The sequence below is a fragment of the Grus americana genome, chromosome 1 (genome assembly GCF_028858705.1).
Source record: "Grus americana isolate bGruAme1 chromosome 1, bGruAme1.mat, whole genome shotgun sequence".
Classification (NCBI taxonomy): domain Eukaryota; kingdom Metazoa; phylum Chordata; class Aves; order Gruiformes; family Gruidae; genus Grus; species Grus americana.
Window position 1 is genome coordinate 43700488 of NC_072852.1, and position 27854 is coordinate 43728341.

Below are 27854 nucleotides of genomic sequence, written 5' to 3' on the forward strand. Positions count from 1 at the left end.
GGTCAGTTTGAAAGAAGAATTTTGAAAGAGAACAAAGCAGTTTAAAGACAAGAAGTAGGAGTAAAAAATACTTTTAAAAGTAAAAAAGGAATAATTTGCTCTTAATAGTTTTCAGGCTGAAATGTAGATTTTCTAAATGTATTTTATCTAGCTTTTATTGAAACATTTCCTTTGTTGCCATCTTTCTCCTCATATTTTTACAAATTCTCTTTGTTAAGTCCCACTCCAAATTTAAAACTATGATGGTTGTATGGCTTCAAAGTTGAAAGAATATCTAAATTAATTTCTCGATGAAATTGCCATTGCCTGAAATATAACAGCCCATGCTTTTACAGTTATTTATTAAGCACTCAACATGTGTTGTATTGCCCAGTGGATAACAACCAAACATGTGCTCTGCTGTTATACTTGTAAGTGGAAAGTTTATTCTTTCTATGACAATTTTTTTGGCTTTCTTGGAGAACCAACTAACATATATGCATTATAGTAGTAGTTTTTAATTGTTTCAGAGCCTTCTTGGAAATGTGGGATGATTTAATATTTCATGCGGTTTCCTTTCCTGCTTTTGTGCTTCAAAGGATGGTGAACAAATTAACAAAAACCTCAGAGCCAGCTACTGTCCTCTGTCTGCACAACTCCCACCAGCTTCAACTTGCAAGCTCCACTCAATGGCTTGAAATGGATGTGTCTTTATAGCCTGCATCTGATGATTGAACTCCTGATGGCCATGAGAAATGAGTACATGCTAGAGCTGCAGGATCAAACCCTTAGGAAGTACATTACGCTAGTGTACAGCTGAAGGCTACTTTTATGCCTTTCACTATAATTGAACTCATGTATTTTAATCTATACCTCATCATCTTTGACTTAATGTGAGAAAGAAAATTAAAAATAGCTCATTAAGTACAGTAATTTATGCATACATCTAACAAACTCTATAGACACACTGATTGTTTCAAAATAGGTTGTGCTACAAGCAGAAAAAATATCTGGTGACTTTCAGTTCTCCTCTTTAAGAGCTGCTTGTTAATAAAACTTTGGATTTGGTATAGGATCTTTAAAGTAAAAAAAATGATGGCAAGTAAGGGATTTTTTAAAAGGGGAAAGAAAACCAAGTATTAATTTCAGTCTGGGCACATAATAGTTATAGGTTACATTTTCAAATCTATATAATTAAGGGCTTTAGAAGGATTAGAGGGCAGCTTAAGTCATAGGATTTTTAACTGAAATGCAGTCATGGGCTACACATAATAATCTGGATTTTTTCCTACATTGATCAGCTGAAGGACAGTAGAATGGGTAATGATGAAACTGTCATAGAATCCAAGTCATGACTCATAAATGCCCCTTACTGTAAGAATAAGAATACAATAATACTGTTTGTTCAATACATAGGTATATGAATAAAATGATCATGAAAATAATGAATGCCACACTTTCATAATATTTTTGACATGGACGGATGGATCATTTTCTTTGCATCACAGCAGTGATGGCTTATCGGTCTTCTGTTTCATAGCTCAGACCTCTTTTACGAGACTGGCATATTAGGCGATGGTAAGGAATCACCAACAAAATCCACATGACTTCTTCCACCCTCACTATTCCCTAAGGGAAGCCAGAAACTTTTTTGTTCTCTGTGTAGCTCTTTGGATCCTGGTCTGTGGCTGTGACTCTTATCTACTACTGACACATATAGAAAAAGAGTACTGAGGTTTTCTACTGCTTTCCATTGCTATTACAGCACAGTTTCATCTGTATAAAAACAGTAACTGTAAGAAGGTTTCTAAAAGACTTCAAAAAGATTCTGGGAGCCCTGCCTTTAGGGTCAAAACTCTGAGGCATGGGAGTTGGAGGTTGGAAGACATTTGGGAATAGCAGTTTCACTCATGGAGCAGCAAAAAACCAATGTCTTCTCTCAGTGACATTCAGGAAAGGAGAAAACTAACATGTTTATATGGATTCAAAGTTATTAAAGGATTCAAAGTAATTAAAAAAGCATCTGAGGCTTGCAGGTTCTAAATCCTTTCCCGACTTCTCAGACTAGCACTTTCAATGTAACATTCACAGATTTAGTTATGGGCAACAAGTCTCAGCCTTTACATAACCCGCTGCCACTCAAATGATATTTTTCCATTCACAGATGAGTTTTGACTTCAACTTGGCTGCCAGTATAATAAGAGAATTTGAATAAATAAATTTTTAAAACCAGCCTTGATAAGTTTTTTAATCAGTTCAGAAGAGCTTCTGCTTAAGCCAAATTTGTTTCAAAAAGTTCATAGAAGTGATGCCGAATAGTTTGGCCTGCCAATTTAAGCAAATCTCATAATGGTCCTAAAGTTTCTACCATCCCCATTAATTTCTGCATTTTCTTTGAACTGATTTACATAAATGAATAATATAACCCCAGCCTCAGAGTCCTTGAGTGAGAACTATTGAGCACATGGGGCCATCGAAGTCTATGGAAAGATTTCTGTCTGTGGAAAGATTTTTGTGGAAATTGGGCTTGGTTCTTGGGTTCCCTGAGACCACTGCAATTAGGGATGGATTTCCCCCCTCCCTTTCACTGAAATCAGTGAGAATTGATTACACAGAGACCTTTACAATTCTAGCCTTTGAACAGTCTACCTGGAAGCCTTGTTAAGGAATAGTTTGTCTGTAAGATTTTGGTTTCATTTGTACTATGTAAACCCATATATAATTAGTGAGAACTTGAGGTGCCCTAAGCTGAAGTCTGAAATGACTCGGATATTCACACCCAGCTGAGGGTATGATCCAAAAGGTATGGTGCTAAGGTTTGACTCACTTTAACTCTGTTTCCTGTTGGGAAAGTCTCCTGTTGAATGTTTTTATTTTTTTTAATTGAAACCAACTGTCTGTCATCAAAGAGGGGGAAAGTGTGGGATTCTTGAAATCCCAGATCAAAGAAAAGCAATTCTCTAGTGCCAGTTGGACAATGTCAAAGTTTCTGAGCTCCAGGTACTTTGGTGTTATGTGGACAAACAGAGTGGGTTGAAGCCACTAGCATAAGCACAAACATATCTCCGTGACCCTGCTGCCTTCTGTGGACAGCAGGCAAAGGGTGGCTTTATCAGCAAAATCATTTCAAATAAAAACCCACTGGGATAAATTTTTAAACAGAAGTTATAACATAAGAAGGATTCATATTTTGTTAAATCTAACAAATTGTTGGCATATAATATAAACAATAAATTCTTTCCTGCTGGAGGAAAACTCACTGGAATTAATTAAACTTATACCAGGGATAAAGTTTACCCAAAGTATAGAAAGTACACTTTATTGAAATGAGTTCTACTTGTAATGAGTTGTGTAACAGTTTTAAAAATGCAGATTTAGAGAACTTTTTGAGCTGCCTGCTAAGTGAACTCACAACGTCTAGAAATCAATATAATGATAACAATAAAAAGTTCTGCAGACTTGAAAAAGAGCTGGACAGTCATGCCTGCTGCCTGTCTCAGTGCTGAAAAAATGCTTCTTCTATATTGTTCTTAAAGATTTTCTCTGGAAAAAAAAGCTTCTCTTCATATTTACATTCTCAGTAGTTACATTTTCCCTTGATTTGAAAGTAAAATATTTCCAAATATGACTTGTGTTGAAAATTCCAAATATTTATGATGTCAACTTGTAGGATAGCCTAAAGGAAAAAAGAAGGTTAGGGTAAAGAACTGGAATGTTCACAAGTGTGTTGGGGGATAGAAATCTTAAACAGTGTAATATTTATGAGCAACCAAGAGGCTGCATTCTGCTCTCAATTACTCTGGCATAAATCTAGAATTACTCATTGGAAGTTCAAAGTTTTTGCTGCAGATTTACACCCATATAATGAGGAACAGAGTTCAGTTCTGTAAGGGTGGGAAAATCAATTTGGCCAGAATATAACTAGCCTGGAACTGAAACTCTAATCACAGAAAGAAACCTTTTCCAGGTCAGATAGCAGACTGCACATTGTGTCTTTTTTCTTCTTTTTTTTTTTTTTTTTCTTTTTTTTTTCACCTCCTTCTTTAGCTAATATCTTGAAGCAAGCATACGGTCCTATTCTTTGCAGTAGCATCCCATGGCATTAGACATTGGGCTGCTTCAGTTTTATCATGTAAGGCAGAATGAAAGTGCTCAGATATGGTGGAGTCAAGAAGTTCCACAGAAGGCCAAAAGGAAGCAGGGCAATATAAACCAAAGTTGCGGGATTATAGTTTGAGGGAATAAAGTGTAGTGAGAGGGCTCAGGGAACCATAGGAGAACAGTAAGAGGGAAGAGAGAGTTGGAATCAAAATCCCATGTTGTGGGAATCTGGGAAAGAGAGAGATCTTTCCTAAATTAAGTAGGTTTCAGAAAAGACCAGAATCTTTTGACAGGTTGTCAGAGTGGACTTCTGAATACCCTGCTAGTTACAGACCTTAGTGTTGCCCAGGTGGTTTGTACTGAAGAAATTGTAATGCTGTGCTATGATGGTTTCTGAAAAGAAAATAAAAATACTGCCTGCACATCTTGTTCTTATTCTGGAGAAGATTCTCTCACTGGGTGCAGGGAAGGGAATGGAATGAAAAATAAGACTTTCGAAGAGAGTAAAAGAAAACAATAAAGGAATAAAAAGGAATAATGTGTGGAATCTAATGATACCTTTTCTAAATGTAGAGAGTGTGACTGTACTAGTATGTCTCAGACTTGGCTGACAGCAGTAGCTAGAATTATGTAGTTTTGTAGCAGCCGAAAATCTTTCCGGGTCTATCAACAAAGTTACTGAACTGTTGGCTGTGATGCCATATGAATTTGTAATGAAGGCAATTTTCTGTAACTAATGGTCTCTGTCACCAGTGAAGGTATGCATGCCACTGCTGACATTTTCATTAGTGGCTGTTAACTTAGTATTTGCTGATTTTTAGCTAACAGTATCCATTTAGCTGGATGCTCCAGCTAAGTAACCAGTTTAGTCTCCCTTCTGGTTTTGATAAAACTGTGCTTTCTTCATAGCTCATCCTAGGGTTACTGTAGGTGGAACAAAATTATTTTGGCTTTCTATTTTATTTTTTAATTTGTGAATGCTGATGCTGCTTTTATGGCTGCCATATGCTTGTTACATATGTCTGTTCTAAAAGCCCCACTGATGGATGAAAGCTGGGAGAGGAGTTTTATCATTTGTCTCCCATCTAGCACTTTTCTTGCACTTGAAGGTAAGTCCAATATAATAAATAATCATAGTCTCCTTTTTTTTTAACATGCCACATCTGTAAGGTAATATTTCTCTCCAGTATGCTGAGAAGCAGGAAGGAAGCATCTAACATCTGCAGGATTTGAAGTTATTTTTGACAGCTGTGTGCTATTGAGTGTTTCTTTTTTTGTGAAAGATAAAACAGCCCAGGTGAATTGCTCAAAGGGCCTTGATGACTGTCAGACATGTTAAACACGTGTACGCATACGTACATAAAGATACACGCAAAAGATAAAATCATGCATCTATAGCCAGAGTGGTGGTGAGAAAATATAGTTTGAAAAGCTGACTTGAAAAGCTGCTATTGTAATGTACTATTAGATTTCTGTTAAGATGGCACAAGGAATATGGTGTAGTATAGATGGGAGGTGTTTGGTAACGAGAAACAGCAGTTCCTCCTTGACACCTATTGATCAAAAAATTGGAAGGTTTGGTCTAGCGACATACAGAATCCATTTCAGCAGTTGGCCTGGAGCACGCTCTGATCACAGCAGAATGGAGCAAGGCATAAGCTTTCAAGGCTAACTGTAGGAAATGTTCACATATGGCCAACAGGAGATAGAGGCAGATGGCTGAGATTTTTAGTATGTGCATTAGGCCAATTTTTATTTGAAAGAGAAGAGCACCCACTTACAGCTAAATCCTACATGGTCAAAGTTTTTCATTCATTGGCACACAAGGTCTGTCTGCTTAATATTACGCAGGTAAAGATGAGTGACCATCTCTGCCAGAGTTCCAAGCTGGCCAAGCACAAGCCAAGAGGAGGAAGCCACACTGAGTGTGGTGATAAGTCCTGGTGAAGAAACGCTGCTAAAAAAATGTGGGCTCTGTATAGTGTTATGACAACTCCTCAATCTGAGCAGGCAAATAGCACAAAGACATGGGCAGAAAGAGTGTGTCTGCTTATCAAAACAAAACAAAAATTCTAGTGTGACTTCAAGGTACTTTACAATATCTGTTCTCCACCTAAGAGGTTGAGATCCAAAATGGCAGTACTGGTCAGAGCAAGGATCCATCACTAAGTATCCTGCTTCTGACCATTGGCAGTAGAAGATGTTCAAAGTAGTGTATGGAAATGGGGCATATAGAATCATAGAATACTTTAGGTTGGAAAAGACCCTTAAGATCATAGAGTCCAACTGTAAACCTAATACTGACATGGGGCGTAATGCTTCCCCCAGTACATCCGTCCAGCATCAGAGTAAGGTAAATGCCAGATTTTCCAATGGGAATTGTGGCAGGGAAGGTGATGTAATGGTGATCTTGTAAGTCTTCACCAGGGACTACAATGTTTGTCCATACTTTATATTTGAGATGTTAAGTTTGCCATAGGAAATATTGCCTTTAAAATGCCTGTCAGTATCTCCTGAATTAGTGCAAATTACAGGAAATGTAGGATAAATACGAAATATTTATGTGGTTAAAGAAAATGAAAATAATGTGGGTATTGTAGGAAGGCTTATTTGATAACAAAAGTAGTTACGATGACTATTGGCAAAGACCAGCAGGAAACCAAAAACATGGCTTGGATCATTCACCTATACTGGTAAGCAGTGAGGAATAACAAGCAATATTATGCAATAGTTGTGATTTAGATCAAGGTACGGGGAAGCAGATAGGTAGAGGTGGTATAGCTAGCACAGTAGGTATTATAAATTGTGGGTGATGCAAGCCAGCGTTAATGACTACAGTCTCAAAGCAAGAAGGAAGCAGACAGTAGGTTGTGAGTCAGAAGTGCTCCTCCAGCTGCAGCACAGCTCACACTTGTTTAAGGTCAAATATCAAAGCTAGTCCTAAAAATCTATCCATCTTTGTTTTCATGAAGTATTCTTTAAGTATTAATGTAGTCTTCTATTTTTTTTTCAAAACACCTATTGCTAACCTTTCATTCCTAACCATTTTCATGATTATTAAAAAAATTGTTCTTTTCTTCACTGCTGTCTATATACACTTTTGGCAGAGCAAGTTTTCTTCGTATCTCCCAAACTCTGTGCAGTAATTTCCATTGACTGCAGGAGTATCTGCTGGTGATAGCAAAGCTGATTGACTTCAAAGTCTCTTACTGTTGTTGCCGCACTTGGCCAAGAGTCTGCTCATGACTGTAGCAGATGTTTCTAAGGTTTTTTTTTAAAGGTTCTTTTTTTTTTTTTTTTTGTAATAGACCAATGGGAACCTTATGGAGAAGTTTTCCACTACAATCCTGAAGTGAATGCCAGCATAGCTATGATTTTGAAACCCTCTATCAGATCCACAGTGCTCGTAAGAGGAAAGTTTCCCTTTCCAGCAGATGAAAGCATAGGTTTGCCACTCTGCCAGCTACCTGATGGAAGATAATAAGCAGATTCCTGTTTAGTCTCAGTTTCTTTATTACGGATTTTTCACAGTTCATTAGAAAATTTCATAGGAAGTTTATTCTCTGAAGAAATTTTGGATGAAAGTTCTGAACAGTTCAGACTTAGTATCAAGACTCAGAACAGCCTTGATTAACCCACAAATATTGCCAACTTCCTTCTCATCTAATTAGGACTCATAAATGTCTCCTTAGCATCATAAAATATTCCATCAGGATTTTAGAGTGTATGTGCATCGGAAGAATTTTGTTCTAGGGGGATCTGTGTTGCGAGCAGTAGTGATTGGAGAGAATTTATGAGGATCTTTTTTTTGGGGGGAACAAAAGGTAATTTAAATCTTGGTCAAAATTTCAAATGGAGCAAAGCTGCTTCCATTAATAACATTAATAAAAACAGGCCAGGAATTCTGTTCCTTTCCACTTCCACTCAAAGTAATGTTATCACTTAAGAATTTAATTATGCATTCTAGAAATGTCTGGTTTTGTGGTGTCTACCTTAGACATTTCTCCAGTAACTCTAGAGAGAGCTGGAACACTCTTAAATGCCCCAAGAACTGAGGAAAATGCTCTTTTGGCAATGCAGCACTGAAGTAATGTACCTGTAATGTGTTCTAAGACAGAATGATATAGGGCAAGCAGGAGTTGAGATGAGTAACTCACCATGGCCCACCAAAGGTGATACAAAGCCAGAAATCCTTTCAGAGACAGAAAGCCAGATGGGGAAGAGAGCAGAAATGCCAGAGGGAGAAGGTACCTGCCAGTGGCCAGAAGGATGCTGGAGAAGCCAGTGTGACTGCTAGGGCACACTGCGCCCTGGAGAGGGTTTGTAAATGAAAAACTGACAAAACAAGGAAGAAAGGAAAGAAAAGCTGGCACTTCAATTCTTAGGATGAGTATAATCTTTCAGACCAGTTTATGCAGACTGAATAACTGGGGGGTTTTCCTTGTTAGCTGCAGTTAACAGCAGCTTTGAGAGTCTTCAGCAATTGTTGTTTGGTTCATTTACTTAGAAAGGAACAAATGGATTATCCATCTTTTTTTTCTTTTCCTCTTCCACCTCCCAAAGAGGAAAGTTGATGCTTTCATTAAACTTTACCAGCTGGCTGTATGGTCTAGTCAGTAGGTCAGTATGTAAATACTTACATAGTGTGTTCAGTTGCTATTAGTCTTTTCTTATCCTTACAAAATTTTTGTTTACATTTCCCAATCCTATAGTATTTAAGCTTGATTCCTTTAGGCTAAATACTTCGTGATTAAATACAGTGCATAACAAAGAGAAATAATTATAATTTTTAACCCACACAGATGTATAAACCAAAAAAAAATCCCTACTCGAGAAAGAGAGTACTGAAGCCCCATATAGACTTGGGAAGATCATTTAGCCTCATGGTTCCACTTGACTATATTTTAATATATCTTACATGCTTCACAAGGAGGTATGGTACTAAATTATGCATAAAGGTTTGAAGCCATCTGACAGAAGATGCTGCAAATGTACAGCATGAATAAAAATTAGAAAAAATCTGGTCACTTCTATCAGTTAATGTATTCAAAACCATAAACTGGCTGAGCTTTGAAGGGCCAAATTGTTCAGAGGATAAAACGATATCCTTATTTAAAAGTTGTCCTCTTTGAAAAACTTCCCCAAACATTCAGCCAAAGCAGAAGGATTTCCTTTAGGAAGCCGGATGCACCTTTTTCTGTGAGTGCAACTGGGCTTTGGATTATATATCTTTGGGAATTCCAAACTGTTAAGAAAAACAATAGCAGCTTACTCAGTAGCATTACATACTTGCACATAGGATTAAATACTTGTTATGTGTCTTACCTTGAGAGTAATGGATTCACCTGACTTTTGTAATAAAAAAAAATGTCAGTAGAATTAAGCTGTGAACCTGAGTCAGAGACGAACAATTTGTCTCATCATTATCTGACAGACTGAATGTATTTTGTTACACCAGACAGACGCGCAGCGTGCTTCTTACTTGTATTATAAAAGTTTAAACCTGGCTTACCTGGGTTTATTAAATAAATCACAAAAGCCGTTTGAGGTACCTTCTGTATTTTAGTATCGTTGGTTGCTTTTTCAACACTTCTCTGTCCCCAGCTGGGGAAAGCTTTCCGCTCAACCTGAAATCAGTGCGCACAAAATCGTGTGATCGTATCGGCACATTCAAGCTCGTTCAGAAGTTGGCCCAGCTCACATAAGCTATAGACACAGCTGTTACACCAGTGGGATGAAGTAGGGAAACAGCTCAGAACAGACCTCTGCAGTCTCTAGACCCCTGACATTTCCTGTTTGACCCTGGAAACATGCAACAGCTTCCTTGTCGAAGATCATAGACCAGAAGGAGCAAACAAATCTCTTGGCTCCACTTTTGAGGCAGGTGTCCACTCTTTTGATATTTCCTGTGGTCTGGGAGACACTGCCAGCTGTCTGCTCAGTTCATGCAAGCAGTTTGTCTGAGGGCTTGGGGTACAGAAGGGGAGCAGCCTTCATGGGACTCACTCTGGTATCAGATGCGATGAAGGAAAGGGAATTTACGCTGGGGTGTTGTACTGTGAATGGTTATTCCTGTTAAGTCTTGAAAACAAAATTTCACCTTAATATTACAACAGACAGATACCTTCTTTTATGAGGTTGCTTGGATTTCACGTGTATTTACTTTTGTTATATGAAATAAATTCTACAGCTTTTTCTGGGATGTAGGAATTATTATACTGAATGCATACATACTGTCTTTGAGGTACAGATCTAACTCATAATTTCTGTGAAAACATTGATTGTTTGACACTTTCAGAGTTGTGCTTTATAGCCAGATTGTCATCATTTTTAATTGTTATTAGATAAAGAAATGGTCCTGCCTTCAACATTTCACTGGAACTGCCACTACTGTTGACAAGGCTACTAAGAATTGTGTCTTGACCTTTGCTCTGTTTTTCCATTTTTTGGTCTCTCTTTCCTCTTTTATCTCCTTATCTAACATACCACTTGAAATATTGCCCTCTGTTTTTTTCCACAGTGCAGTTGTCTTCTAGCTTCCTCATAACTCTCTAACCTTTCCTGTACAACTTCTTTTCCCTTGAGTCAGGGCTTTGGTCATGATCTGTGTTCATCCTCCTGCACCCTGAATCTAGATGATGTCCCCTACCTGCCTGGCTTGAGAATGTCTAAGCTGATAAACGTCTAAGCAGGTAAATCAGAAACCTACAGATCCTCTCTCTGTACACTGTGTTTAGCCTGACCTGTTTCTTTGCGGTACCTTTCTCAATATGTCTTGATTAGCTTCATGTAACCAAGTGAAGATACGTGTCCCTTGTTTCTGTCAGCCATATCTTTTCACTCACTACTTTCTCTATCTTGCCAACAATACTTTTGTGTCCCTCGTGCCAAGCAGTCTGGTGGTGTCTTTGATTTCACGTGACCCCAGGTTATAAACATTTCTTGCAATTTCTCCATCCCTGGTTTCTCACACATATGCCTTCTTTCTGTTTGGACACTATTCAACCTATCTAAATCATCCTCATTCCTTCTTTGGATTGTCCCTGGCAGCCCTGCTTGATGGCCACTTAGCTCCCCATCCCAGAGCTACTGAGGACAACCCCACCAAACTTGGATTGCCAGCGCGTTGCCTAACAAGGTGCCCTTCTTTAGAGCTTCCAGCTTTGCCCTTTCCTCACAGTTATGCCTTGTTCCTCACTTTACAGAGTACTTGTGGGCCCAGACACCTTCTGCCTGCGGTGCCATCCCCTGCCTGTCCATCTCCACCACCAGTAATTGCGTCGGGTGCCAGTTCATGTATGTTGTCCACAGATGCTTTATCCTGTGCTTTCCTGTTTGCATGGAAAACACTACTGAAGCTTAGCCGTTAAATACTCTTTTCCCCTGATATCCTTCGTAAAACCCACATTCATCGTGAGGTACACAAAAGCCTTTCAAGCAAAAAATGTAGCTAAGTGATTCCTGAGGATGGCAGATGTTTGTTTATTTATCTTTTGCTTAGAATTAGAATGAGAGAAAACAAAAAAAGGAAGACCAGACTTGCAACCAGGCTTGTAAACACATTCTTACCTCTGGAGTATTATTATTGTTTTCCTCCGTTACCTTTCTTGATTTCTGCAAATAATCTTGTAGATTCTTCTTTGTATCTTTGATAGACCAGAAGCACTTCTGGGTTTTATCACTGTAAAAATTCTAGCTAAATGGGGTTCTGAAGCTGATGGTCCTGACGTGGTATTAGCTTAAAAGTCATAGTATAATTAGTAATTATTTTGAAAGAGTAACACCAGCTTAATATCATTGTTTCCAAACCCTGTTGGTTATGTATTACAGATGACTCTCTCCTAGTAAGCTTCTTACTTATTACTTTTAGGGTTTCTGTGCTGGGAAAATGGGTTGCAAAAGAGACTGTGGGTATCATGACCTCATCATTCATATTCAGAAGAAGAACAGCAAGATTACCATAATGCATTACTTCGTAAAATTATAACCCTGAGAAGTAATAAGATTCAATTACATTTCTCTGGCAAAGATACTTTTTAAGAAAGTATCTGTCTCATGACTCTAGGTTATTCTTTGTCTTGATCACTGGTTAGGAGTCCTCATGAGGATTTTTCATCTCCTCAAACCTTGCAAGAGATAAATCCTTCTTTTCCTGTGGTCCGCTTCAGCCTTTGCATATGTGCACTTTCTAAAGTGTTAACTGTTAACAGTTGTGCCTAAGAAACCTAAATTCCTTACACAGCCACAGTGCTTTATGATGCTGGAGAACAAATGCGGACCGCACAAGGAGCTTTCTTCCCCTTTGCTCTGCACAAGACCTGAAATGTCACACCGAACAAGAATATTCCACTCGCTGGAGCAGAGTGGTGGATCCTGTGGGCTGAACTTGTCTAAAATGCAGAGCAGTTGCCTCTGTGCAGTCTTGCATAAAGCCCATTGGGGCTTCTGTCAATGGTGGCAAAATCAAAGAGAAGAGAAGCAGAGGATGCTGACATGGGTTTGCTGATCCTCCATACACACACTTCAAAACTCAGGAGATTCCTAACCCAGGTCAGATTCACTCCTACAAACTCCAACCAAGAATGGGATAGTTTATAGGTCCATATAGAGAGTTGAATTTTTAACTACTGTGCCAGTGTGATCTTTGTAAATGAAAGACAGAGGATAATACTGTGTATTACAGTTTCATTCTACAAAATAATTTCAAAGGGTGATTTAAGAGGATCCTTGGGGTCTGCTTCTCATTTACTCCATTTTCTTTTCAATGCTTTTGCTAACTCTTGCCATCCTTAATTTGAGAACTTAAAAGTCCAGAAGGGTCTTATTTTCTCTTGGGCTTACATCTATAGTGTTAATAGTACATACTATTCAGGGAAGGCATAGCTAATACCATGTAGCATATTAGCGGCAGAATAGGATTCAGGTCATCCTATCTCTCTATGTTTTATTTTGGAAGAGATAACAAGAAAAACATGTGGAGTATTTTTGTCTGTAATGCTGGGTGATAAAATCCCATAGGAGTTTAATAGTGTGGCATTTCTGCACATTTTCTTCCTTATATCACAGTTTAAAATGGGTTTCCCTGCTATAGGCTCTCTAAGGAATTTACAGTTGTCCTTTTAAGTAAGTGTTTATGCTGCTCAGCGATTTGGACTGTTCATCGTGACTCATTTTATAGCCTGCTCTGCTTGCCTATCTGTCTTGTATTTCCATGTACAAGGATTTGAGGTTGCCAGCAAGAATATTTCTATGAGCAACAAGCACAAACGATGCACTAGACATGGACTTCATGGAGCTTTAAATGTTTTTAGAAAGGGAAGTGTTAACATTGAATAGATGACGTTAGCACCACCACCAAGAAAGAAAAAAAAAAGAACACTGAAAAGCTGTATTGACTAAATCTTCTAACAATGCTCGTGATTTTCCTATATCCTGCTCTGTGTTTTTGTATGGATTTTTCATAGCACAGACAGACGTTACCCACACTGTGATTCAGCGTCTGTTCCTAGCCACGCTCTTGCACGATTTTAACCTGATTTCACGGGAGGAACAGGGAATGAAACACCGTAGCTCATGGTTGTCAGCAGTGAAAAATAGCCAGGAATCAGACAAACAGCTTCATTGCTGAGATTATTTCCGGGATAAAAACTCTTCCAACAGCTGTTTGCTTTGGCCACTACTCAGGTCCTTTTTTTTTTTTTTTTTTAATCAGAAAAAAAAAAAGGTTTGTTTTTTTTTAAGATGTGGGCTGGTTATTTATGTAGTCAGGAAGAGGTCTCTGCTTCCAGTGTTGTGGTCTCGGAGCTGTTTTGACAGTTGGAGTACAGGGAGGTTTCATCTCTTCTCTCCCTCCTTTTCTCCCGCCCTTCACTCACTTAACACACAGACCTAGAATGCTGTAGGAAGAAGAGAAAGCGAATTTATGAGTTCTTTAATCCCAGACAGGCAGCTCTGTAGCAGTTACCTTCAAGAAAAGTTCACGCCCCAAAGGAGTGTTTAGTCTTACAGAGCCACTGACTCACTGAGCAGTGCGTGAGAGTGGCTGTGAGTGAGAAGGGGAGAGATGAAGGAAAAGTTTTGCTTCCTTGTGAAACTCGTAATATTATTGTTTTAGGACTTTTTTGAAAAGATGACTGCTACTTTTGTTTAAAGTATTTGTTCTGGAATTGCTGAAGCTGGAGTCTACCAGACTGAGGTCAGGAGCATTTTCTTTGGCAGCAAGAAGATACTTTTATAGAAGCCATGCCTGTACTTGGGGTTGCCTCCAAGCTAAGGCAGCCAGCCGTAGGGTCAAAGCCTGTTCACACTGCCCTCCCGATACCCAACCTTGGCCCCGCCGGCTCGCAGCAGTACTCACCGAAGGCTTTGGAGCTTACTGGGGCGGAGACCTCGATGCTTTCTTGTCAGCTTACGTTAAAGTCAACCTGTGATTTTGGAGAGAGGAGAGCGCTTCAAGGAAAAACCCAGGAGATTGAAGATAGCAAGGTTAGTTGTAAACTTTACCTGCGGATCTCAGTTCTCAGAAAATGTTGATTTGCTCAGACAAAAATCTGATAGAAACCTATTGCATGCAGAACTCTGGGGTAACTGGGTAAACAGACTTTTGCTGTCATCAGTGAACTCACATAGCAGCCTTGGAAATTTGTTTTGCTCAGTGTTGCTGTTTGAATAAATATTCTGTTTTTAAATGTTAGTTTTAAATGCTTCACAGATGCATTTTGATAAGGATCAGTAGAATCATAAGTAGAGAAAAATCATTCCGGCACCCAGTAAGCAGAGCAATGACATGACAGTACTTAAAAAAAAAAAAAAAAATCTTGGCTGCTTCATGTTATATTATGAAGTTTAAAAAGAGCTCTCACGCCCACACTTATTCCCACAGGGAGGCTCTTTTAAAATAAAAACAAGTAATTGATTTTCTTTTCACTTTTCAAATGATCTGGCTACTCCTGCTGCAGAACTGCTGAACCAGAAAAACAGCTTCTCAGTGAAAAGTACCTGTGTTTTTCTCTTCTGCAAAATAGCTTCTTCCAAGCTCCTATCTAGCACTGATTCATTGTGATTTAAAAAAAAAAAAAAAAAAAGGCTTGTCTGAAGTAGGATGCCACGATGGTTTTTTAGACTGCTTAGGGTTTTTTTCTTTTGTAAGGGGGTTCTTTCTGAGTCTTAATTAACAATTAAAAAACTTCTGCTGATTTGCTACTAGTCTTTCTGCTGCAGTTGAGAACATTTTTCATGCTTTGAACATGAGTATTGAGTCCCTTCTTGTCAGTAGATGAAATTCCTGTATATCTTTCAGTCAGTACACTTTGGCTGCATGTGTGGTTTAACAGCTTCAGCAAGCAGTGTTATGTGAAGTTACTTTCCCTTGCTTTTCTAGTACTTTTGGTTTGTGGAACTGATTACCACACTGGGATTAAACATGTATTTGTAGTTGCATCTTACTTAGTTTGAAGACACTTGAGTGTCATCAGAGTTGTTAAAGTGGCAAGATACACATAATATATGTACTTGGTTTTCCTTGGTTTTTAGTTACTGGGTTAATTCAGTATTAGTGAAAAAAGTTGGGTTTGTGGTTAAAGCATAGGTTTGGGATTCTGAACATTTGGTTTCCTTTTTAATCCCTGCCACATATTTCCCCATGAGATTTTAGTCATGTCACTTAATTTTTCCCTTAGATTTTTTTGTATCACCTCTCCCTGCCATCAGAGATGATGCATTGGTGGTCTCAGACATGCTATATAGAAATATAAAGAAGGAGCAGACTGTTCATCTCTTGATTAGCAGAAGTGATGAACAGCCCTTTTCTCTGACATGAGAATAATAATACAACATTTTAACACAATGCAATTCCTGCTTGCTTGCTTGCTTATTTTTAATAGAAAATATTCATTATGTTTTGTCTTTAGTGGATATTGCATGAAAAGTAAATTAGATTTGCAACTACTATTTTCAGAAAAAAAGAATACAGTTACATTGCCTACTGAGAGATGTTTCTTGATTCTTTAAAAAAGTGTGGAGAAAGATATAAAGCATCTTGCCTTCAGTGTTTAAAACACTTGTGAACTATTAGTGATTAGCATGAGACCTAATGGGAGTCACATCCTTCCAAGGCATCTGGTCCCGAGCACTGCTGAAGTGCTAGCTAGTAAAGTAACAGGCTAGATGGACCCAAACTGTGATCCCAATTTGCCATTTCATGTTTCATGGGTTTGACAATACTCGTACTCTTAGAGACTGTTTTTTTAAAGAAACACACACAAACTAAACCAACCTCCAAAAAACAACCTACCAGCTGTTACATCTCTCTCTTTCTGTTCTCAGTGTAGGCAGCTGAGCACTGTTAAAGGATCATCCTTAAAGAGTAAGGCCAGTTCGTGCACCTGATGGTCTGAAAACCTCCCCTGGTCACCTGGATTTACAGAAGTGCTGAGCATTTAAGAAGTTACTAATTTCTGCAGCCTTTCTGTATTCCCCCCTTACAAGTCCAACATTCCCAGTAAAGCTAAGTGGCAGCCCTTTGCCCAATTTTCTTCCAGGCACGTTTTTTTTTGAAGGATGCTCTTTTATTCACCTTTTAAGCAAGTTTCATGAAATCTTTTTGCCAAAGTAATTTGGGCTATAAGGCGGATGCTTATGACGAAGAAATTATTTTTAGGCTTTTCTTACTAGTAAACTTCAAAGTATCAGTATTGAATGCTATTTTCGTTCATCAGTGATAGACATCCACGCCACCCTGCTTCCCAGTGCTGGGTAGCCTCAGCAGTATGTCCAGGTTATCTAAGCAGTAGTTCTAAGCACAAATTTGAGGGAGTTGTTAGGGTTAATGTTTCTTCAGGTTTGCTAAGCAGATGCAAGTTCTGCATTACAGATTGTGTTGTCCTAAAGCTTGACCATTTGTGAGTGCTGTTTTCAATTGCCTTTTGGTTGATTTCTTTGGTTAGCAAACATATTAATCAAACACGTGATATTCCTACGTGGCTCTGTGGTATACAATGCCATACATTGGGAATGTTTCTTTATAACATTGATCAGATAAAAGGTCTTTCAATCAAAATGTAATGAATACGTAGTCTCAGTTTCCAACTGAGAGTAAAATCTGCCTATATAGCATACTGCTCCTATGCTGATGTTACATCATTGGATATAAGGCAGCACTGATTTTTGAGGGAAAAATGATGGATATCTATCTGCAAATGACAATGGAACATATGAATTAATCATCTGGTTAACTTTTGCCCTTGGCTGCTGGATTGCAGCCTTTAGCATTACTTTCTTTGCTATTTTACGTGTGCTGCACTGTGGGTCACCAGCTTTCTCATCCTGTCTGGAAGGCACTTAGATTGACACATGTAGTCACTGTGACATATCCTGTTGCTATCTATAAGTGCTAAGGATTCCAAGATAAATTTGGGTTATACATGTCAATACAGTAGGTCATTGCCACCCAGCTGTTTCCTCTATAGCCTTCAGTCTCACCACACCTGATTGTTCGAGACTTTTGACACTTGTGTTGGCTTTCTCCCACAACTGCCTTGCCAAGACTGGTTAGGAATACAGCTGCAAACATCAGTTCTCTTTTCCCTAGGCGTCTCTCGTATCTCACATGATTTTGCAGCACTCGCACATGTACTCTTGGTTGTTTTCTTTTTTGTGGATATGATGCAGTTTGAAGTTTAATAAAAGTTATATTATTATTTTCATAAAAAGTGGTAGAAAAAGCCTGAGGTGATTACGTTCAACTTTTTTCTTAATTGGATAGAACATAGGTAAGCCTAGGAAAGCAAATAATAAGTTGCTAAGATTTAAATTATTCTGTGTGTAGTTTATTCAACTACACTTTTGTTCAAAATTTTCATAATTTGTGCTTTGGTACCTAAGTCAGATACAGGTCCATCTGATTTCTTGCTAAACCCACTAATGTTTAAACTGACTGCATGAACACTTATGATGTGAATAATCATGCAAAATATTTGAACGCAAGCATTCAGAGCACATTCTTTTTCCCTGAGTATCATATAGACAAAAGTTTATTCCTATATATGTACACAGGAAAGGAATCCAGCTGCTGGATTCATGAGGTGAAATGCTGGCTTTCTTTGAAGCAGATGGCGTTTCGCTGTTCAGTTGGACCATAGAGTGTTTTAATGCAAACCCATGTCTGAAAACACCAGTATCTTTTGTAATATTTTTCTAACTGAGGGTACAGTATTATTTGTATTTCTGTGCCACCACTTTTATACTGCTTGCTAAATTAATGAGACCAAAATTATCAGATCATGCTAGGCTGCCTTGTGATATTGTTCTAGTTGTAGAATGGGCTATTAAAGAGTAACAAAATGAAAAGATATCAAGTGATATTGTAGAAAGGTAAAGGAAGCAATGGCTTAAAACTAAAGGAACAAAGAGTTTCTTTGCAAAACCAACTTATTTTTGGTCACAAAATGATAACTTGGCACTATATTGACCTGTGGCAAAATGCCAATGGCAGTAACGTATACTCCAGGTGACCACGACTGATTTCAGCTGCTCTCACACATTCGATGGTGCAGTCGCACGGACACTGCCACGAATCTTCTCTGGCACAAAGCTGAGCAGCTGCTGGGAGCCAGCAGCCCTGCTAGGCAAGTCGGTCTTCTGGCCTGGCTTTCTGGGGCTGCTCCTTGCAGTGCTCTGCTTTATGCTCCTAGGGTTTTCCTCTCATCATCAAACTTTCCTCTTTCAAGAGCACTTCACCATCATTTATGCTTGCAAACTGAATTTTCTCTGAGCTGATTCTGATATATTAATTGTAGTGCTTCGGTTATATGACTTGGATGATAAGATTTTAGCCTTCTTCCCTGAGTTAATTCATTCCTTTACTGTCATATTATCTTATTTCTTTTTCTTTTTTCTTCTCGTTTTCAGTTTCTCTTAGTCCATGCTATCTGCTGTTGCTGTCTGTTTTATCTGCTTCTTCCTTCCTGTTGGCAGACATCTTTACAGGCTTCTGCATATGACTTATTTTTCTCTGTATCCACTAATCAAGTCTTCTGTCATGACTGCAACATTTTTCATATCACTGTTCATTATTGGAAAGTGCTAGTCAGGCTCTACAACTGATCCAGGAGACATATGTAAACCTACAACTTTTCTAGAAACTTCAGCTTTAGGGGTTTAGATTAAGATTCTTGTAGTTTGGAGATACTGGTATCCAGAGGATGCATGGACAGTAATTTGTGATCTCCCTTAGAGGGGTCCAGCCCCACCAAGTTCATCATTAAACAGTCTAACTTTAAGACAGGAAGATCTCAGGGGAACTCAGGAAACTGATCCACTGCAAGGCCTTTTGGAAGAAATACTAAAGAATATGATGTGTCCACCTGAGGAAAGAGACACGGCTGGCTGCTTCTGTAGAGCACAGAAGTCTGAGCAGTAAGGTGGAGGAAGCAGTCTGAAAATCAGCAGAACAGAGAAGAATAGATGTTCCTGACCAGGGGAGCATGGCCAACAAAGAATGGGGTCTGAAAGACTTAGTTGTACCAAGTGATCATCATTAAAGTAATCTAAAATTAATGTCAGTGTCACAAAAGAAAGCTAAATGCTTTGATGTGATTAGGCAAAACCACATACTGTTGCTATTAAAGTGACTCTTGAGGTCCATTTCATTTAGTATCACACTACTGCACCTCAGTTTTGGTCAGAGGGCTTCCAGTGTCATTCAGCCAACTCTGTTGTAGTAGGACATTGGAATGAGCATGGAAACTTCCCATTTTTTCCTCAGCAATTATCAGAAGTTTGTCGGTGATGTGGTAACTCCTGCTTGTCACCAGACACCAGACTTGGAGAACGGCTAGGCTCCTCTGTCCAGACAGATCTCAAGACAAATATTTTTGCTTTCTGTACATGGGTGGAGCTCCTGCTCACGCCAACGGGAGTACTGTGCACATTGGAAAACCAGATGTGTGCCATGAACGACTTCCATATCTCCATCTTTCCTCAGCTAACCCTTCCACACCATTTACTTGGGTTCTGTGTGACCCTTCCCCACCATTTCCTTAATCTCTCCCAAGCAGAGCATCTGTTGCAATCCCACATCTCTTTGACCTTTCAATTTCTTGGATACCTTTTTGTCCAGTCTCTCAGGGCCAAGCTCCACCGAGTTTCTTGACATACTGAATCTAGGGAACATAAATAAATTAGTTTATTTCCCCATTTTGTCATACCCTTCCTTTTCTCAGTGCTAGTGCATTGGAGATGTCTGCCTTGTGGGTTGGCAAGAAAGGAGGCTGCTCATTGTGCCGAGTGTTTCATTTATAGCACTACAGCCAAGGCAACAAAAAGGGCAGCAGAAGCAGCCAGAGACCGCCTATCTTCTCCCCATAGTGACTGCTAGTGATGGGAAGCCAGCATTGTTTCAAAAGCACTGAACTAGCTGCCAGAAATTTCAATCGGCACTGCTGACACCTGGGACTATGTGTGTTTAAAATTCACACAGCCCCACTGAAGCCAGGACAGTTGGCAGGAGTTCAGATTGTCAGCAATTTCAGCTTCTTGCCTTGTGCTCTGAATTATTTCTTTATCAAACAGATAACAGCCTCTTTAATGTGCTTTATGTATCCAGCACCATCTGTCTACGCTATATTATAGCTGATTTAAGACCCTCATGCTGTATGAGCTTGGAGTCAACTTCACTGTTACATGTTTATTTTCCAGTCATCTGTACCAAGCACATTTTCATATAGTTGAGATAAATGTACAGTAACACAACATGCAACTCTCAAAGCTTTTGTATTTGTGTGCCAATTGTATTAAGTGTAGGTTGAAAGATGCTTTTTGTTTGTAATTCATAATTGGGATCATGGATAGGAGGATATTTACCAACCCAAGCTTAAGACCTCTGCCTACCTTTCTACTGCTTTTGTTTTATTTCTCTCACAAAATAGGAACATAGAACTCAATGTATTTCATATTAATTTGTGTGTTGCGAGCTGGTATTAGGCATCAGCAGAAAACAATTACTCTTTTGTATGGCATCTGTGCCTAGGGAAGCTGCTTGGGGATTTCCTGACCAAAGACATTTTCATTAAAAAATCCTTTCCTTGAAAATGGGAGTGTGTCTGAGTGTTGATGCACTGTGGATGCACCAGCAGAGCTCCAGAACTTGAAGCAGCCCAGCAACATTTGCTTGGTGCACCACCCTTGCAGCCGCTTGGGGTAATCTGTTCTCCATGACCATAAACGGAGATAAGTGGTCTCCATCTCTAGATAAAAATAAGGGGTTTATATTACACCCCAGGAGGTTTTAGTTAGGCTTTAGTAAAACTTCCCAGCAGTAATAGTAGTTAAACAGAGGAATGCTTTGCATGCAGAAGGTATAGTATCTCCATCACTGGAGTATTTTAAAAACCAAATGTGTGTACACCTGCCATTCATAGCATTACTAGCACTGGTCCTTCCTCATGCAGAGGACTCAGTGGGCATCCTGATGGTCTTCTCGTTCTCTTTTCTCGTTCCTTGATTCAGCTGAGTGCAAGTCTGTGGTAATGAAACCATGCTACTCTGGGAACCACAGTGCCATAGAGATGTAAGGACTCCCTTTGGAGACAGCTTTGCTACCTTAGAAAAAATGCCATTGTATGCTATGGCTGTTTCCAGGGGCATTCCACTGAAGTATTGCAGTTCCAGTGTGGTTTCCCTAAAGCACAGGTAGGGAACCATTGGAGACCAGCCAGCTAGTCGCTTGCTTGGAAACACCCATTTCCCTGACGTATAGGATATCAATACTGGAGTGCCCTCATGCCTCAAGATCCTGTGAGGTCTGGCAGAGGAGTGACTCTCAGCGATTCAGTTCTTTGCTTTATAACGAGGAACACAGAATCCCTGTGAACCTAATTCAATTTAGGGCTCTGTGATCCTTTACAAATCCCTTCAGGAGCACTGCAGTGAATATTTCGGCGGGCTGCATTTTGTAGGGGCTGTACAGACTGCTCCCTAGAAGACAGGAGCATCCCAATGCACCCAGCAGAGTGAGGTGTACCACCAAGATGAGGAACTTTGGTTTAGCTGAAACACTTTTCCCTGAAGTAAACCATATGAGAATGTACTTTCTGTGGATTTTTTTCTTAGTTTCAACCAGACCTTGATCCTAGAAACTTGTACTAGATTGATGCCTTATCACAACAGGTAGTGTGCATGTGCACAGAAGTTAGTCGCAGCCTTACAGAATGTATGGTGCTATTATATAGAGTGTGGGAGAAAGGGAAAAATATTATCCCAACAGTGCGGAGGGAGAGGAGAGATTAAAGGGGAAATGGATGATTTTCCCACACTCAGGCTGGGACTTTGTGGCAGGACTAGGAATTTTAAGTCATATATATCTTGAGTCCCAGTCTCCACATCATAACCACAAACCTATCCTTTGTCTTTTCTAAAGGATCAGTTAAGAATAAAACATCCAGATAATGAGTTATTTTCCTGCTCGCTTCATAAGGACAGTTTCGGCTTTTTCTTCATTTCAATATCAGCAGCTAGCATCGGTGTGGGCCCAGCTCCGAGCTGGAGTTGGAATTTTACTCCCGGAGCCACATTCTTTGATTTTGATGTATCTGATCAACACAGACTCTGCCACAATTTATTAGAGATGCAGAATACGTTGTGCCCTTTGTGGAGTGGTATAACACTCATCAACAGTCCTGTTTGCAATGCTGTTGATAGGCTTTTCACTTACTAAATAAGAGGTGGGAAGTATAGTTACGGAATAAAAGCAGGCCTTTTTTATGGAGAGATGACTTTTTTGGTCCTCATTTCTGCCTCTGAATAAACTGTACTAGTTTCTAGTAGCAGAAACTCTTGTATTTAGTAAATCATAAGGCCATCGATTACAAATGAGAACTGCTAATTTTTTTAACTATGTGTTCATTCTGGTCTAGGTCCACTATCTATTTTTTTCTCTAGTACACTAATTTTTGAGTCACATAGTTTTTCTTGCACTTGCATACAGGGCACGCAAAGAGTAGTTCATTTCAAGCAGCTCTGTGTTTCACTTTGACCTGATTCACAGGATGTGGTCTTGGAGGAAGCCCATGCCTTAACAATAGCCTTTTGACAGTGAGGGTGTTTGGGGATTAAGCTGGAAGAGGAGGAAGCATCTATCTATTCTCAAACCTACTAGTGGAATATTTTGTGCGAATCTTCACTTGCCCATGATGTTTTTAAGGTCACAAACCTTTCTTTTTTTGTTTTTACTGGCAAGAGGATGTTGGCTGAAAAATAGCATAACTTATTTAAAATTCAGAAAAGGAATGCAAAGTGTTTTGTCTGGTAAATGTGAGGGGGTAATTCCCCCGTGTAAGATGTGCAGATTTCTGATGGCTCTTGTGCATGTTCTGTCTAAACCAAGTTGAGAGAACTTGGAAAATAAGCAAATCAAAGGGAAGCATAATTTTAAAGTGGTTAGGGCTGGATCGTAGTATTTCTGGATATATAAACTGAGAAGGTGCCAGCCACTAGACGTCTGTACTAACTCTGCATAAAACATGAGACAAGTTAACCACGTATAATATTAGTATTGTCCTAACCTACTTTCAGCATGACATTTGGTCTGGCATCTTTTAGTTATATTTATTTTCCTGTAAACCCTCCTGTACTGCTCTGCCCCTCTGATCTTAATACAGTGGAAAGCATTTCATCTTTCTATATATCTCTCAACAGTAGTTAAAAATATTTTATTCAGGTGAAATTCTCCAATTAGTGAATTGCAGCAAATTCGAAAAGCTAGAACAAAAATAGATGTTGAGCTCTCTCTTGTGTTTTCCATTTCAAAACATCTCCCTCTGACAATTTGAACACCTGGCTTTGTATCATGTTGATGCTGCATTAAACTCCAAAAGATTTGGCAGCGCAAACTTCCTGTTGTGCATCAGGATTTGATTCACAGGGCATGTGTAAAACCATCGCAGCTTAGTAATTAGAGTGGTCATGCACAGAAAGATGACTTCCTAGCAAGTGTTGTAAAACATGTGAGCACTTTCATTAATCAGGAAAGGCTGCATGGCTCATACACGATTTAGGGTGAGTAAGACATAAGTCAGGGTGCAGGACTTTTACTCACCACTACAACAATGGGATTTCCTGGCAAAACAGCTATGCAGTAAACAGACTGTTTGCTTTCTTTTGGGGTATGTTTTTGTTTTGCTTTGGTTTTTGTTTTTTGGAGGTTTTTTTGTAAGCTGTCTCTGTAGTGGAAATAAATAGGCATTAAATAAGAATGTGAAATAACAAATAAAAGTTCAAAAGGAGTTTAGAAATTGCCTCAGCTGATCAGTCTGCCTGCTTTAGTCATTGCTGGCCAGCTCACCAGCCAGAGACAAGAGAGCTGGAAGGAAGAGCTGAAGGAATCTGTTTTTCATGAAGGAGCAGCACAAGTCTGAAAGCTTGAGAGCTGCAGGTTCAGATCTGCTTTTGAAATGCTTCTGAGAAGGAGTAGGGCCTAGCAACTAGCATGGGAAGCCACAATCTAGTTCCACTTCTGGTTTCTATCAAGTACCTCCCTGAACTCAGCCCATATGTAAGATGGTAATACTGCCATTATTTTTAGAGTAAAGATGTTCGGTGGCTAAGTACTATTTAATTTTATTTTTTAATAGTGAAGACACAATCTAATTAGCTACTTTTAAAAAAGTAAGAAGAGAATAATGGCATCTTTGCTGTTTACATCTATGCAGCATCACACAGAAGACTGGTATCGTTCTGTATTATTAGCTGAAATCTAAGTAGCAGGTTGCTCTCCAGAGAAACTCTGTGTAGTCATTGACAGTCAGACTGTTCATGGGTGATGCCATCTCCAGAGGCATTTTTTTGAATACAGTCTAATTTGCAAAACTTTCAGATGCTGCCTGCTTTTGAGCAAGAACTAAGTTTCTTCAACTGGGATGCGTTGGTGGTTGTGTCACCAATGAATGAGGGTGAAGAAGCCCTTCCAGTCTAGGACAGCTATGTCAGTCACAGCCTTAAAGCGTTTTGGTTTATAAGATAACCTATTAGCACAAGAGAGTGGGGAATAAAAGAAAAATGTGTGGAAACGAAAACAAGGCTTTCTTCCCAGGGCCCCACATGTCAGTGCAGGATTTTTCTGGGTTATTCTGCCTCATTTGTGAACATGATGCATAGAAGATGTAGAGTCATGAGGGAAGCTGAAAAAGCAAATCAAAGGAAGTTTCAGAGAAGGGAGCACACAAGACTGAGCATATTGGGAACCGGTGTGTTGGACTAAACACTGTCATTCAAAAACATTTCTTAAAGGGAATTTGGCAGCAGAAAAAGAATATAATACAGGAGATTCAGATCAGCAAAAGAGATACTGGAGAACTCAGACTCCCTAAAAACAAGGGGATTAGGGACATGTTTGCATCTATGGAAAATTTGATCCCTTTTCTCATGAACATTGGAGGTGATCTCATTTAATTTGAGAGAAGTTGTAAGATCTCATTGTGAAATACTGATATAAATCCCAGCAAAGGCAGAGTGATAGTGGTCACATTTCAGTCTAAAGGGACAAAAGTTTCCTTCACTTCCCATTAAAAATTTCAGCTTGAATAACAATGAAGTGAGTATTTTCAACAGTGACATATCTTTAAGGAGCTCAGTGGCCTTTGCACTATAATTGCACTGATAATTATAGAATCATAGAATCATAGAATGGTTTGGGTTGGAAGGGACCTCAAAGATCATCTAGTTCCAACCCCCCTGCCATGGGCAGGGACACCCTCCACTAGACCACGTTGCCCAAAGCCCCATCCAACCTGGCCTTGAACACTTCCAGGGAGGGGGCATCCACAGCCTCTCTGGGCAACCTGTTCCAGTGCCTCACCACCCTCACAGTGAAGCCATTACCCCTTGTCCTATCACTCCATGCCCTTGTAAACAGTCCTTCTCCAGCTTTGCTGCAGGCCCCGTTTTAGGTCCTGGAAGGCTGCTCTAAGGTCTCCCCAGAGCCTTCTCTTCTCCAGGCTGAACAACCCCAACTCTCTCAGCCTGTCCTCATAGGAGAGGTGCTCCATCCCCCCCGATCATCTTTGTGGCCCTCCTCTGGACTCGCTCCAACAGGTCCGTGTCTTTCTTGTAGTGGGGCCCCCAGAGCTGGATTCAATACTCCAGGTGGGGTCTCATGAGAGCGGAGCAGAGGGGCAGAGTCACCTCCTTTGACCTGCTGGCCATGCTGGTTTTGATGCAGCCCAGGACACAGTTGGCTTTCTGGGCTGCAAGCGCACACTGCCAGCTCATGTTGAGCTTTTTATCAACCAACACCCCCAGTCCTTCTCCTTAGGGCTGCTTTCAATCCATTCCTCGCCCAGCCTGTAGTTGTGCTTGGGATTGCACTGACCCACGTGCAGGACCTTGCACTTGGCCTTGTTGAACTTCATGCGGTTCGCATGGGTCCACCTCTCCAGCCTGTCAAGGTCCCTCTGGGTGGCATCCCTTCCCTGCAGTATCTCGACCACACCACACAGCTTGGTGTCATCGGCAGACTTGCTAAGGGTGCACTCGATCCCACTGTCCATGTCGCCGACAAAGATGTGAAACAGTGCCGGTCCCAGTACCAACCCCTGATCTCCACTCGTCACTGGTCTCCCCTTGGACATGGAGCCATTAACCACAACTCTTTGAGTGCGACCATCCAGCCAATTCCTTCCCCACTGAGCGGTCAATCCATTGAATTCATGTCTCTCCAATTTAGAGACAAGATTCACGACCCAAGATTCACAACATAGTTATGACATAAACAGGTTATTTTGACCTAATTGATTAGCTAGAAATATTATGTATCTTGATCGAGCCATAAATCAGTGGAATATCCAAGAACTTACTTTTGGATGGTGAATATTGGTTTCTGCTCTATTAGCAAACCTGTCTTTGTAATTCAGTCCATTTCTTCCAAAACTCTGTGTGAATGCAATAGTTAACCTGAACTGAAGACTGAGTTGAGGCTTTTTACAATATATGTATATATACACACAATGTATATATATGCATACTATATATATATACACACACAATATAGTCTATTGCTACCATTTCCAGAGCAACAAAAGATTTTGGATCTCCTAGAAAAGTTTGGGGTATTACTCCATGTAGTTCCACTACAAGGCAAAGTATAAGAAATTGGTCACTACCAAGATGATGGCCATGTCTTGGTATGGCTTGTGTGGTTCTATCACTGGCTGTGTGATTTATAACTAATTTTTAGTGTTGAAACATTTAATAGAGATATCTAAGTAGACATTCTGTTACAAAATAAGAAAACCTAAGTGCATCAGCTCTGTTCTACAACTAACTTCGGACGTTTTAATTAAGCTTTAGGAATGATGAAATTTTAACTAATATTTGATACAATTTCAGGTATTGACTTAAGGCACCATCTTTTCACAATTCTTTTTCATTTGTCAGATTGACTCATTTTCACTTGAGTACAGTTGGGGGCTTTTCTCCTTGACAGTTATTTAAACTCTTCAGAAGAGCTATTTAACAAGTAATTTTTGTGCTCATCTACTTAACTTCATTCTGCAGTTGCTTTTAAGATACTTTCAGATGTGTTACAGTGTGGGAAGCATCGACATGCCCTAACATTTTCAGAGTAGCAAGACACAGACTGGAGTGGAGATAACTGAAAATGTTAATACAACAAATCACTGGCTGAATACCTATTATACATGTGTAAATATATATACATATACCTGTCATATATGTTGCCTTTTTGGTGAAGACTTAGAAAGGATAGAATTACTGTTCATAGT

General features: G+C 39.6%; 1 protein-coding gene across 11 annotated transcripts in view; it reads left to right on the forward strand.

Annotated features, from left to right (window-relative positions):
* The first annotated feature begins 13884 nt into the window (after window positions 1-13884).
* The window catches only part of NAV3 (neuron navigator 3), a 273105-nt gene continuing 259135 nt past the window's right edge, over window positions 13885-27854 (forward strand). For 6 of the 11 annotated variants that reach the window (XM_054831206.1, XM_054831215.1, XM_054831243.1 and 3 more), the window contains exon 1: window positions 13886-14565. In XM_054831206.1, the coding sequence (XP_054687181.1) occupies window positions 14323-14565 (243 nt within the window). In that variant the 5' untranslated portion in view covers window positions 13886-14322. Of the gene's footprint in view, window positions 14566-27854 lie in introns of all 11 variants that reach the window. The other 5 variants (XM_054831177.1, XM_054831187.1, XM_054831197.1 and 2 more) reach the window with 2 other exon arrangements.